This window comes from Bos indicus, chromosome 18 (genome assembly GCF_029378745.1).
Source record: "Bos indicus isolate NIAB-ARS_2022 breed Sahiwal x Tharparkar chromosome 18, NIAB-ARS_B.indTharparkar_mat_pri_1.0, whole genome shotgun sequence".
NCBI lineage: Eukaryota > Metazoa > Chordata > Mammalia > Artiodactyla > Bovidae > Bos > Bos indicus.
The window spans coordinates 40,102,498-40,116,918 of record NC_091777.1 but is presented as its reverse complement, the minus strand read 5'-3'; the positions used below and the strand labels follow the sequence as shown (position 1 = coordinate 40,116,918).

The following is a 14,421-nucleotide window of genomic DNA, read 5'->3' as shown; positions in this document are numbered from 1 at the left end:
CAGTGTTATATGTAATAATGAAAAACTGGAAATATTACACAGTAACAAAAACAAACAAAAAAAAACCCCATAATTGCATGTAACAATGTGATGAATCTTACGAGGACAACATGAAATGTAAAAAGCAAATCTCAAAAGAATACATGTGGTATAATTCTACCTAGAAAGAGGTCAAACTGGGGAAAATTCAATTGTGCTGCTTAAGGTGATAAACTGTAAGGAAGAACAAGGAACTGCCTACCATGAAAGTGGTCACCTCTGAGTGATGAGGCGAGGGATATTGAGGCAGCTTTGGCAATGTTTTGTTTCTTTTTTTTTTTTCCTCCCAGAGTGGTAGTTCCTTTATATTATTTGTTAAATTGTACCTTTATGCCCTAATTTTAATTCATAATTTAAAATATTTTAAAATAAAGACAAAAGGAAAATAAATATAAAACTACATTTTCAGTGTTATTTCAATTATACAGATGTCTGCAGGCATGGGAAAAATGATCAACGGTGCTCTTCTCTGGGCAGCAAAATGTAAAGAGATTTATGCTGTCTTCTTTATACATTTCGCATTTTTTAGATTTTTTATAATTAACGAGTATTACTTTTACAATAAGAATAAAAGCAGAACTACCGACTGCCAGTTTTGCTCTTCAATTTGTATCTCTGCAGTGGTAGAGTCACTTTGAGGAAGAGAAAGGTCTCTGACATCTGCTAGAGAGAAACAGGAAGGGAGCAAGGGCCACACAACTGAAATCAATACAAAGCACCACCACAGGTCTGCTTATTCATGTTGACGATAGGCCTTCAGGGGGCTCAGCTGACAGAAACCAGAAAAGATACCACTGCCTGTCTTATCCCAGAACCCACACAACTCTGCCTATTCTCTCTCTTTCAAGGCCTTGGAAAATGAGCCAACAGATGAGAAAGAAAAAAGAGACGTTATTACGATTCGATAATAACTACCACTTTAAAACTCATTATTGTCATAACAGGGCTTCCCTGGTAGTTCAAACGGTAAAGAATCTGCCGGCAATGTGGGAGACACAGGTAGGAACCCTGAGTCAGGAAGATCCCCTGGAGAAGGGAATGGTGTAATATTGTCTTAGGGGTGTTACATGCATTAATTCAATCCTAACATTTACAAGCATTCTATCAGGTGACTATATATTTCGTGCTGATATTCTAGGGTTGGGGAGGTGGAATGACTTGTCCAGATGTCTGACTCCAAACCAGCTGCTCTCACTCCACCATGATTTATCTTTACTCCTGTACATGTTGTAAAGAGCTTCCTCATCTTTTTCCCCCTACTCCTAGCCAAGATGAGCCAAGTGAAACGTAGGTTCCATTTCCCCAGGGAGTGACAGCTCATTTAATTACAACAACAAACTTGCCACCAGGAAGAAGGGACTATTTAAAGGTGTCAATTACACAGTGATTGTGGAATTCATAATGTGACAAATCCAGTGGCTGAACCTATGATTATCTGACAAAGAATATATAGTGGAAGAGGCCCTCTGCCTGCCAACAAAGAGAAGTCAGTCAGTCTGTCCCAGTGCTGCACTATGTGACTTCTCTCCTGGATCTCCCTTCTCCACGAAAGGGAGCAGCTGTCTGTCAGACGGTTTCTGAATTAAATTCCTGGAAACTATACAGGCTATTTTTCATGTCTGACTCAAGGCTTGGGAAATCTGGTGTGTTCCTTTATATAATTCAGCCTTTGACCTGAAGAGTTCCCTTTAGCGATCTGCATTTTCTCACCTGTACAATCATCTCTTCTCCATATCCACAGGTGAACTGGTTCCAGGACTCTCACTGAAGTCATGCTCTAGTCCGTTATAGAGAATGGTGTAGTCTCTGCTTATAACCTATACACATCCTCCTGTGTACTTTAAATAATCTCAAGTTTACTTGTAATAGAATGCAAATGCTATGTAAGTAGCTGTAAATACACTGTAAATGCTATAAAAATAGTTGCCTGTGCCTGGCAAATTTAAGTTTTACTACATGCTATGTAGAACTTCCTGGCAAAAAAAAAATTTTCTGCACATTTTTAACCAAGGTTGTTTGACACCTCAGATGCAGAAGCTAAGGACAAGGTGAGCTGACTGTACTTCAGTTCAGTTCAGTCACTCAGTCATGTCCAACTCTTTGCAACCCCATGAATTGCAGCACGCCAGGCCTCCCTGTCCATCACCAACTCCCGGAGTTCACTGAAACTCACGCCCATTGAGTCGGTGATGCCATCCAGCCATCTCATCCTCTGTTGTCCCCTTCTTCTCCTGCCCCCAATCCCTCCCAGCATCAGGGTCTTTTCCAATGAGTCAACTCTTCGCATGAGGTGGCCAAAGTACTGGAGTTTCAGCTTCAGCATCAGTACCCCCAATGAACACCCAGGACTGATCTCCTTTAGGATGGACTGGTTGGATCTCCTTGCAGTCCAAGGGACTCTCATGAGTCTTCTCCAACACCACAGTTCAAAAGTATCAATTCTTCGGCGCTCAGCCTTCTTCACAGTCCAACTCTCACATCCATACATGACTACTGGAAAAACCATAGCCTTGACTAGACAGACCTTTGTTGGCAAAGTAACATCTCTGCTTTTCAATATGTTATGTAGGTTGGTCATAACTTTCCTTCCAAGGAGTAAGCATCTTTTAATTTCATGGCTGCAATTACCATCTGCAGTGATTTTGGAGCCCAGAAAAATAGAGTTTGACACTGTTTCCACTGTTTCCCCATCTATTTCCCATGAAGTGATGGGACCAGATGCCATGATCTTCATTTTCTCAATGTTGAGCTTTAAGCCAACTTTTCACTCTCCTCTTTCACTTTCATCAAGAGGCTTTTGAGTTCCTCTTCACTTTCTGCCATAAGGCTGGTGTCATCTGCATATGTGAGTTATTGATATTTCTCCTGGAAATCTTGATTCCAGCTTGTGCTTCTTCCAGCCCAGCATTTCTCATGATGTACTCTGCATATAAGTTAAATAAGCAGGGTGACAATATACAGCCTTGACCAACTCCTTTTCCTATTTGGAACCAGTCTGTTGTTCCATGTCCACTTCTAACTGTTGCTTCCTGACCTGCAAACAGGTTTCTCAAGAGGCAAGTCAGGTGGTCTGGTATTCCCATCTCTTGAAGAATTCTCCACAGTTTATTGTGATCCACACAGTCAAAGACTTTGGCCTAGTCAATAAAGCAGAAATAGATGTTTTTCTGGAACTCTCTTTCTTTTTCGATGATCCAGTGAATGTTGGCAATTTGATCTCTGGTTCCTCTGCCTTTTCTAAAACCAGCTTAAACATCTGGAAGTTCACGGTTCACGAATTGCTGAAGCCTGGCTTGGAGAATTTTGAACATTACTTTACTAGCATGTGAGATGAGTGCAATTGTGCGGTAGTTTGAGCATTCTTTGGCATTGCCTTTCTTTGGGATTGGAATGAAAACTGATCTTTTCCAGTCCTGTGGCCACTGCTGAGTTTTCCAAATTTGCTGGCATATTGAGTGCAGCACTTTCACAGCACCATCTTTCAGGATTTGAAATAGCTCAACTGGAATTCCATCACCTCCACTAGCTTTGTTCATAGTGATGCTTTCTAAGGCCCACTTGACTTCACATTCCAGGATGTCTGGCTCTAGGTCAGTGATCACACCATCGTGATTATCTTGGTCATGAAGATCTTTTTTGTACAGTTCTTCTGTGTATTCTTGCCACCTCTTCTTAATATCTTCTGCTTCTGTTAGGTCCATACCATTTCTGTCCTTTATCGAGCCCATCTGTGCATGAAATGTTCCCTTGGTATCTCTAATTTTCTTGAAGATATCTCTAGTCTTTTTCACTCTGTTGTTTTCCTCTATTTCTTTGCATTGATCGCTGAGGAAGGCTTTCTTATCTCTCCGTGCTATTCTTTGGAACTCTGCATTCAGATGCTTATATCTTTCCTTTTTTCCTTTGCTTTTCGCTTCTTTTCTTTTCACAGCTATTTGTAAGGCCTCCCCAGACAGCCATTTTGCTGTTTTGCATTTCTTTTCCATGGGGATGGTCTTGATCCCTGTCTCCTGTACAATGTCACGAACCTCCATCCATAGTTCATCAGGCACTCTATCTATCAGATCTAAGCCCTTAAATTTATTTCTCACTTCCACTGTATAATCATAAGGGATTTGATTTAGGTCATACCTGAATGGTCTAGTGGTTTTCCCTACTTTCTTCAGTTTAAGTCTGAATTTGGCAATAAGGAGTTCATGATTTGAGCCACAGTCAGCTCCCAGTCTTATTTTTGCTGACTGTATAGAGCTTCTCCATCTTTGGCTGCAAAGAATATAATCAATCTGATTTCAGTGTTGACCATCTGGTGATGTCCATGTGTAGAGTCTTCTCTTGTGTTGTTGGAAGAGGGTGTTTGCCATGACCAGTGTGTTCTCTTGGCAAAACTTTATTAGCCTTTGCCCTGCTTCATACTGTTCTTAGTGTCTGTGATTAGATAATAGGCCATCATGACAAGCCCGTGATTTCCTGAGGCATTTTTTATTTAGTTATTTTGGGATATTTTATAATTTACTTTCTCTTTAGAATATTTTGTAAATGGCAACTAAAACCCATTTTTAACAAACACCTATAAACAACCCAGTGTTAAAAATAAGGAAGCAAAAAAAAATATTGCCCAAACTCTGAGGTCACTGACACTGTTTTTGGAGAGAAGTCTAACAACCACTGAACGCACTCCACCTCCCAGCCCCTTTCAGACAGAAAAGTCTGTGGTTCCTACGCACTGTGGTGGGGGAAGGTAGTGGTCATTTTTAAGAATAACTTTTATTCAATTTACTTAGTATATATTGAATTATTTGTAATTAACTAATTAAAATTAATTCATATTAATTTATTTAATAATTTGGGTGACTGAGTTTTTCACGTTTAAATTAACTGAATAAAAATATTCAGCTAAACTGAGTCACTTTGCTGTATAGATCAGCACAACACTGTAAATCCAACTATACTTCAATTAAAATTTTTTTTTCAATTTGCCTATTGCTTTATACTCACAACAATCATGTAAATTAGTTCAGAGTAGTTGCATGATTTGCCCAAGTACACACAGCTAGTTAGAAGCTATAATCTTTTACAATAACTTTTTTTTCCCTTAAGGGGGAAATTTCCCATACCCCAACTAAAGGCCAATACATCTACATCCTCCCATAGAATGAGTTACTACATCTAGGCAGGACATCTAGTTATTACCTCGCACAAGAAGGGTGAAGATGTTGAAAAAAACATAGAGGCAAAAAAAAAAAAAAAAACTTATCTCCCTAAATACTGTGGGGTGAGCAGGAAGGTACAACCCAGAAATACTTTCTAGGTTTTCTCTCCTCTTTTTGCAACAGAGATTAAGAGTAAGGTATCACATTGGGTCATTTTGGCTGTCATTGTCCTGTGACTTCCCTATCAACCTCAAGTACTTCTGGAGTCCCTTTCCTTTCTCCACTTTGCCCTAAGAGAGTTAACCCTTCCACTGCCTTCAAGGAATTTAGCATCCAGCATCACCTTCCAGTTGTGGGAGAGAATACTTCCTCCTTTGCTTTTCCAGGCCCAGCCCATTCAAGCAGCGTCTCCCCACCCCCTCGAGTCTCTTAGAGTTAAAGCTGCTGGGATCACATCTCCCTGGCAGCCAGTGCTTTCTTAACCCGGTCTTGGAAGGTAGCTGATTTCTGGCCAGAGGAAGAAGACAGTGAAATGTGCTCTGAGTAGGGATGGTTATGCAAGATTCGAGGAGGAGAAGGAAGCTGAGAGGGGAGCTGGTGAGTCAGAGGAAAAAAGCTGTACAGCTTAGCTGGCAGAGCCTTCAGAGTGGTGGAGAAGCCCAAGCTGTTGACAAGGTAAGGAGAGAATTTCCCGTGTACACCTCCAGAGCAGGACCATTATTCCCAGGTCCTTGGAGCAGAGTTTCAGATAACATGGGACAACTAAGCTGGGCATTTCTTTGTGAATGGCAGAGAGGTGTTGGAGAGGGGATGGATCAGAATCACCTGGATAATATTCCCCAAAAGCACAAGTTGCCTGCCAGCAGCTCTCCTAACCCCACGCACCCCCATCCCTAAGAAAGAGCCTAGAAAGTGAGTGGGGCTATTCTGATGTATACTTTATAGCTGGTTCATCTTACTTATTCCGATGCTGGCTTCTGTGTTTCCTGTAGCTTCTCCTCTGCTCAGGTGCTGGGAAATGAGGACCAGAGGTGCTAAGAGCTACAGATTTTCTCTAGCTCAGCTGACATTTAGTGTGATAACTGAATTCTCAGATCTGAGACCCAAAATATCCAGGTCTAATCAGGCGGGGCTGTTTTTATCATTGAGAATTAAAGTTCACTTATTCTGAAACACGGAGGTGTGGCTCATCACTGTTCTATGTGATGTATTTAATTGGACTGTTGTCATTACTGTGACTAGAAGGGCTTTCAAAGTTGTGGAGCTCCATTCCGATGTAAAATAAGATTAAATTATGAGGCCAGTGAGTCAGCCAAGGTAGAAGAGACTTCTGTCTTGTAAGGCTGTGGACAAGTCTGGAACTTCTAACTGTGAGTAAAATACCTTTAAAAAAAGTATTTGAGTCTTCAGGCTACTCTCTAGTTGTGCTTGGGCTTCTCATTGGGGTGGCTTCTCTTGTGGCAGAGCACAGCTCTAGGGGCACGGGCCTCAGCAGTTGCGGCACAGGGCCTCATCAGTCACGGCTCATGGGCTCTACAGCACAGGTTCAGTAGTTGCAGCGCCCTGGTTTAGTTGCTCTAATGCCTATGGGATCTTCCCAGATCAGGGGATCCAACCCGTGTCTCCTGCATTGGCGGGTGGATTCTCTACCACTGGGCCATCAAGGAAGCCCCATGTGGAACATTTTTAAAGTCTTTATTACATCTGTTACAGCACTGCTTCTGTGTTACATTTTGGTTTTCTGGCCACAAGGCCTATTGGATCTTAGCTGCCCAACCAGGGATCGAACCTGACCCCCTGCCTAGGAAGGCAAAGTCTTTACCACAGGACTGCCAGGGAAGTCCCAATATAGTGTTTTTTCTTTTATTTATTTATTTTTGGCTGCGCTGGGTCTTTGTTGCTGCACTTGGGCTTTCTCTACTTGCGGAAGTGGGGGCTACTCTTTGTTGTGGTACTCAGGCTTTCTCATTGTGGGGGCTTCTTTTGTCGCAGAGCACAGGCTCTAGGCATGCTGGCTTCAGTAGTTGAGGCACACAGGCTCAGCAGTTGGAGCTGTCGGGCTCTAGAGCTTGGGTTCAGTAGTTGAGTCACACAAGCTTAGTTGCTCTGCAGCATGTGGAATCTTCCCAGATCGGGGGTCAAACCCATGTCCTGTGAATTGGCAGGCTGATTCTCATCCACTGCACCACCAGGGAAGACCCCGGTATGTTTTTAAATTACGTTTCTTGGAAGGAGATGACAGGTTGTGCTGTGAGTGTTTTTTTCCTTCTATTTTCTTCTTTTACTAATGGACCCAGGGAAGTTTTGTGAGTAGTCTATTGCCCCTCAATGGGGCTTTAATTTCTTATTAATAAATATATATTTTTAGTGATGCTCATGGTTTTTACCCCCTTAGTTCTAAATAATACATGCTCTGTATAGAACTTAATTTTTTAGAGTTAGGTTCACTGTGCCATATTGCTTCTAAACTATGGTTCTGACTTAATATCTTGCTCCATGCAGTTGAGATAGTATTGGTTTTGTGCTCAATACTCAGTAAAATCATCTAAATTTTAGTAACTAATATGGGTTTGATCCCTGGGTCAGGAAGATCCTCTGGAGGAGGAAATGACAACCCACTTCAGTATTCTTGCCTAGAGAATCCCATGGACAGTGGAGCCTGGCTGGCTACAGTCCATGGGGTCGCAAAGAGTGGACATAACTGAAGTGACTTAGTATGTATACACACATGCCACTTCTCACACTCATTTATTTAGTCATTTGTTCAACAAGTACTTAATGAGCCCTAATCAGTTGTGTGTTTTATGTGCCTGTAAACAAGATAAGATATAGCGTTCACTTTTAAGTATTAGCAGCCCAGTGGAGATATTCATCCTCCACTGTACTACAGGGGCTTCCCCTGTTGCTCAGCTGGTAAAGAATCTGCCTGCAATGCGGGAGACCTAAGTTCAATCTCTAGGTTAGGAAGATCCCCTGGAGGAGGAAAAGGCTATCCACTCCAGTATTCTGGCCTGGAGAATTCCATGGACTCTATAGTCCATGGGGTCGCAAAGAGTCGGACACGACTGAGCAACTTTCACTTCACTTAACTGTACTACAGAGAGAGAGATGGATGGGAATGGAAAGTTCGGGAGAAAACTAAATCTTGGGAGGAAATAAGATACCTTTCAGGGAGAAAGCTGAGAAGTGGGCAGAATCTTGAGGAAAGAGTGGTTGTCTTGCAAATGTCTCAGAGCTTGTAAACAATGGGGCAGGGACTTCCCTGGTGGCTCAGTGGTAAAGAATCCACCTGCCAATGCTGGAGACACAGGGTTCCATCCCTCGTCTGGGAAGATCCCACTTGCTGTGGAGCAACTAAGTCCATGTGCCAAAACTACTAAGCCAGTACTCTAAAATCTGGGAGCCATAACTACTGAAGCCCACCAGCCCTAGAGCCCATGCTCCGCAACAAGAGAAGCCACCACAATAAGAAACCTGTGCGCCACAACTAGAGAGTAGCCTCTACCCACTGCAAGTAGAGAAAAGCCCTCGCAGCAACGAAGACCCAGCACAGCCAAAAAAAAATTAAATTATTAAAAATAAATAACAGGGCAAGTTGTAAGAACTGGAAGTAAAATTCAGAACCTAAGGTGTCAGAAAGGGAAGGGAGTGACAGAAGATCTAAGATTGGATTATGTAGGGCCCCCGGACATGAGAATTGGGGATTTAATCCTATATGTGTCAGAAAGCTACTGAAGGACTTTAAGGAAGGGAATGACAGGCTTGTGCTTTAAAAAGATAGATTCTGACAGCAGTGAATGAGGTGGAGAGCTGAGGGAGAGAACTGAGAGACAGAAGTGAGAGGCTACTTACTAAAGAAGCCAGGCTAGAGATGAGCAGACTCATTTTGATAACAGAGAGGGCAGAGTTCAAGAATGCATCAAATAGCCAGAAAAGAACACTCAGGAAGGTGCACTAGGGACCTCTCATAAATGCTTCCCAACCTCAAGGAGAGTCTACAGAGGAGGTAGTGTAGGACAGCCGAGGAGAGGTGATGGTTAGATGAGAGGAGATTGCCATGAAAAGCCTTCAGTTTCCTGTTCTTTCTGGGCCGCCTCTACACTGATTCCAGTGACTGCAGAGATGATCTTTCCCTGAGATACACCCTCAAGGGTCTCTGGCTGAGCTCATCAGCCCCATCATGGGTTGCTTAGATCCAGGTTGTATCCAGATCTCAGTGACAAGAGATGGGATTCACTTTACAAAAGCACACTTTCCTGCTGGCCAGGGAAAGTGCTCATGGAAAGAAAAAACAGAGAAAGTGAGAGGGTTCCCTTGACAGTCCCTGAAAACTGTGGCCAATTAAAGCCTGAGGACAACCGAGGACGAGTCTGAAGGCCAGGCACCAGCTCTGGGTGAGAATGGGCATGAGGTCAGGAGCCACAGGCAGGAAAGGAGCGCTCAGAGCATGAAGCCCACTCTGGACCCTGAGCTGGCCCGAAGCCACATGGGGGCAGGAGGTGGACTTTTGAAAGGTCCATGTTACCAGTCCCTAGGAAATGTTATCTTTTTCCTGAGCTGATTATAGGCCCTGCCTATAAAATTCTATCCTTGTATTTCTACATAGGTCAAGTTCTTTCCTTTCTCTTTTGCTCCATTAATTCCTATATTTGTTCTAAACTTTTCCTCATACTCAAATTGTCTTTGGGAGAAGGTCAGTTCCTCAATACTTGGCTCAATTCTTGAGTCATTATCAAACATGGCTTAGTTTCTAATCATTTCCTCTTGGGCTCAAGTTCAAAAGAACTAGGTCCTGTTCTTCTTAGCTGGTCCTGCTGTAACCTTCAGGGCCAAGACAGGAATTACTATTCATTGATATGTTCCTGGCATATAACAATGTGCTTTTTTTGGCACATGGGAGAGATGATCCTCACTGGATCTGCTGGCACATGCGGAGGAAATGTATTGTTGTCATGAATGGAAGAGAAAAGTTTCTGGGCCACTGCCACTTAAGGTTTGGTTGAGGTCATCACACACTTCCCAGAAGGTTCAGGGGACTTCCAAGGGAAGCCCATGGGCTGGCAAAGCATGTTCTACCTCTTCAGGAAGCAAGCCATAAACTCCAAGAGGCACATCTGTGGCTGTCCAACTCCTCCTCTAAAATCTGCTCCCTAAAATCTCTGGAGCTCTAGACACAGACAGTGGTTTATGACCAGTATGAAGCCTAACTGGACAATAGATACCAAAGGTACACATACCCATACTCTCTGACTCAGCAATTCCACTTCTTGGGAATTAGCTTACATGCTTGGATAATGATGTGTGAACATAAAGGTCATTACTGAAAGCTCTGAAATGGCCAAAGACTGGAAAAACCCCAAAGTTCACCAATGAGGACACTGGTTAAATACTGATAAATTGTGGTACATCTGTACAATAAAATTCTATGTTGTGATAGCCTAAGATACCCCTCTGTTTGTTCTTCCACGGTCTTCCACTTCAGCATGATACCGCCCAAAAGAATGAAGCTCCTGCTGTTCCTGGCTTCCCAGATGGCCATCTTCATTCTGTTCATCCTTGTGTACTCCCATGATGACAACTCCCTGCAGGTGAAGGAGGAACCCAAGTCCCCGCATACTCATGTGCTGGTCCTGTCTTCGTGGCGCTCTGGCTCCTCTTTTGTAGGGCAGCTTTTTGGACAGCACCCAGATGTCTTTTACCTGATGGAGCCCGCCTGGCACGTGTGGATGACCTTCACACAAAGCACAGCCCAGAGGCTGCATATGGCTGTGCGGGACCTCATTCGGGCCGTCTTTCTGTGTGACATGAGTGTCTTTGATGCCTACATGAATCCTGGCCCCCGGAAACAGTCCAGCCTATTCCAGTGGGATGGCAGCCGGGCCCTGTGTTCCCCACCTGCCTGCAACCTCTTCCCGCGAGATAAGATCATACCCCAGGCCCACTGCAGGATTCTGTGCCACCAGCAGCCCTTCGAGGTGGTGGAGGAGGCCTGCCGCACCTACAGCCACGTGGTGCTCAAGGAGGTGCGCTTCTTCAACCTGCAGGTGCTCTACCCTCTTCTGAGAGACCCTTCCCTCAACCTGCACATTGTGCACCTGGTCCGGGACCCCCGCGCAGTGTTCCGGTCCCGAGAACACACCACGAATGAACTTAAGATCGATAGCCACATTGTGATGGGGCAGCATTGGCAGAAACTCAAGAAGGAGGATCAACCTTACTATGCGATGCAAGTCATCTGCCAAAGCCAGCTGGAGATCTTCAAAGCTGTACAGTCCTTGCCCAAAGCCCTAAGGCAGCGCTACCTGCTCGTGCGCTATGAGGACTTGGTCCGGGACCCCCTGGGCCAAACTGCCCGAATGTATGAATACGTAGGGCTGAAATTCTTGCCCCGGCTCCAGACTTGGGTACATAATATCACTCGAGGCAAGGGCATGGGTAAGCACGCCTTCCACACAAATGCCAGGAATGCACTCAATGTCTCTCAGGCCTGGCGCTGGTCCCTGCCTTATAAAAAGGTTTTTCGACTTCAGAAAGTCTGCAGGAATACCATGAACCTGCTGGGCTACCACTTTGTCACATCAGACCAAGAGCAGAAAAATCTGTCCCTGGATCTTCTGTCTACCTGGAGCCCCTATGAGCTGGTCTACCAAGAGGATTAAGGAGGCTCCTTCTCCACCCAGCACCAGCTTCAGCCACGTTAACTGAAGGCTATTTCTGAGCTTTGACAGTATGTGTCAGTGTACGCGTGAGAACGGGTTTGCCCACACATGTTCAAATCGAGAGATCTCTGTGTCTCTGCTCATTTCTAGAAAAGAGACTTGGGAACCTTATGTGAGAAGCACATACCAACCAACAAAACAGAAGTGATGCCTTTCTTCTCTTTTTGGCCTTCCTACCTGTGTATACCTCAGAGATTCTGTGGCCTGGGTCCTACATAGTACAAGCAGTATCACTGGAGAAAATCCATAAACTCCTCTGTCCACATCTTGCCCAATGGGAAAGGACAGAAACAGGAAAAAAACAGGGAAATGGGTCTTCTGCCAAAGAGCCCACCAACATATTCAATAGACATGTTAACTCTGAGCACTCAGAGCTCCCAGTGGATTAAAAAGAAAGCAGGGATCAGGGTTGGATGCTTACCTGTGAGCCTGGCCACAACAACTGTCAATTTACACAAATACAGAAGAAAACCTCTGCACAACACAGCAAGCTTTTAAGTTCATGGGGTGGCTGGACCCAATTTGGACATCAGTTCCCCTCAGTGTTTTCCTATTTTAAGCTGTGAAATTGCCATCTGTTAACACTAAAATTTCAAAATAAGATTCTGTTTGGAGTGTACCTTTTTATGCTTTCTAATTAGTTAGTAGTAAATGTTCATTCTTATGGGATCTTAGCTAACAGCTTAATCATCTTTATAGATTTCTTTTACTGAAATATTTTATTTTTTAAATTAAAAAAAATTTTTTTACTATAATATAGTTGATTTACAATGTATTAATTTCAGGTATACAGCACAGTGATTCAGTTATATATATATATATATACACTTATATTTATAGATTCTTAATAAATACTTTTGTTATTATCTATCACCCACACATAGAACAAAATTGTTAAGACAGTGTTTGGTTCAGACGATGGACTAAGTCTAACTTGGTCAATACTGACCTATACACTGCCCTCTCAAGAACTTGTAGAAAGTAGACAACCACAGCTAAGCCCACTCTCATGTGAGATGTAAGCTGTAATAATACAGGATGCATCACTCTAGGTTCTGCTGCTACTGTGGCTGCTAAGTCGCTTCAGTCGTGTCCGACTCTGGGCAACCCCACAGACGGCAGCCCACCAGGCTCCCCCGTCCCTGGGATTCTCCAGGCAAGAACACTGGAGTGGGTTGCCATCTCCTTCTCCAATGCATGAAAGTGAAAACTGAAAGTGAAGTCGCTCAGTCGTGTCTGACCCTCAGCAACCCCATGGACTGCAGCCCACCAGGCTCCTTCGTCCATGGGATTTTCCAGGCAAGAGTACTGGAGTGGGATGCCATTGCCTTCTCCAACTCTAGGTTCTACAGTTCTTTTAATCTCATACCTCAGCCAGAGGACCTCAGTTATAATATAATTGGTGCCATTCAGCTCTTCCTGGTCACCTCCCCTAACAAGAAAGGTTGTTTCCTTCAGTCTTTGCAGGATTCCTCACATCTAGTTGTGTATCAGAATCACCTGTTAAAGATGTGTTTTGTCATGTCCGACTTCAGATCTGCTGAAGAAGTTGGGATTCTGTATGTTTATCACATGACTCTGTAACTCTTCCACAGCCAGTCTGACAGTGGTACCCCCTGCCCTGGGCAGCAGTACTCTTTGCCTTCGTGCTCCAAGACAGATGACTTCTCCAGTGCCTGCAGAATATCTAAGCACTTACTCACAACACAGGTGCTATCCCTAGGTTGGAAGGAATAGGAAGAAGGTCCCTGTGTGTCTGAAATTCTGTGTCTGAGTCCTGACTCTATAAACATTTCTCTTTGTTCACATCTGAGAGGTACCATCATTTCACCGTTCCTTTTGTTCCCAGGCCCACTTTTGGCATGGTCCTCACTTCATGAAGCTCCCTCCACATCATATGGGAATTTTCCCACTCCATTTTGCTACTGGGTTGTGCCACCCCTGAGATGCTTGAGTAGATAGTTACCTTTGCCATCTGGGTCTTCGAAGTTAATTTATATGGGTTTTAAATGAGTGAATTTATTCTAATATCTAAACCCATGCCACTCTAGACCCTCCTCAAGAGCCTGGAATCTCTCAGGCATGTGCTTCTTGCCACTATAAACCTTTCAAAACTATAAAAATTTCCCCAACGTTGAAAATAAGGTCACAGCAGTAGGTGATGGTGGAAACAGAGTGAAGACGGTCAGTGAGAGAAAGAGATAGTGATAGACGACCATCTCTGATTTTCCCTCTGAAATTCCAGCCTCTACCTCTGTCTTAAAGTTAGCAACTTCCTTAGGAACCATTTCTATGGAATGCCAGAGTACAGAGAAATTTGCTTTTCCATCTCCAAAAGAGTCACCCCATCCCCAGACAAGGACAGAGTGAAATCTCAGGATCTTATTTAAAATTAAGATCTACTTTAAAATAGTTTTAAATTTCCTATATTCCAAGTCCTGATGTCAGATGAGGTCCATCTTCTTGAAGGACAGTCTTATACATGACCCTATATAGCAGAGGTCCCCAACCTC

General features: G+C 43.7%; 1 protein-coding gene across 1 annotated transcript; it reads left to right on the top strand.

The window, feature by feature from the left end:
• The first annotated feature begins 5,652 nt into the window (after positions 1-5,652).
• CHST4 (carbohydrate sulfotransferase 4) lies at positions 5,653-13,716 on the top strand. The gene is made up of 2 exons (XM_019978565.2): positions 5,653-5,864; positions 10,672-13,716. Exon 2 carries the CDS (start codon positions 10,673-10,675, stop codon positions 11,846-11,848), a length of 1,176 nt encoding a protein of 391 aa, XP_019834124.1. The 5' UTR covers positions 5,653-5,864; position 10,672; the 3' UTR covers positions 11,849-13,716.
• Positions 13,717-14,421: the final 705 nt, after the last annotated feature.

Excerpts from the sequence above, each read along its gene's own strand:
- CHST4 (XM_019978565.2), top strand. The coding sequence starts at position 10,673 with ATGATACCGCCCAAAAGAATGAAGCTCCTGCTGTTCCTGGCTTCCCAG.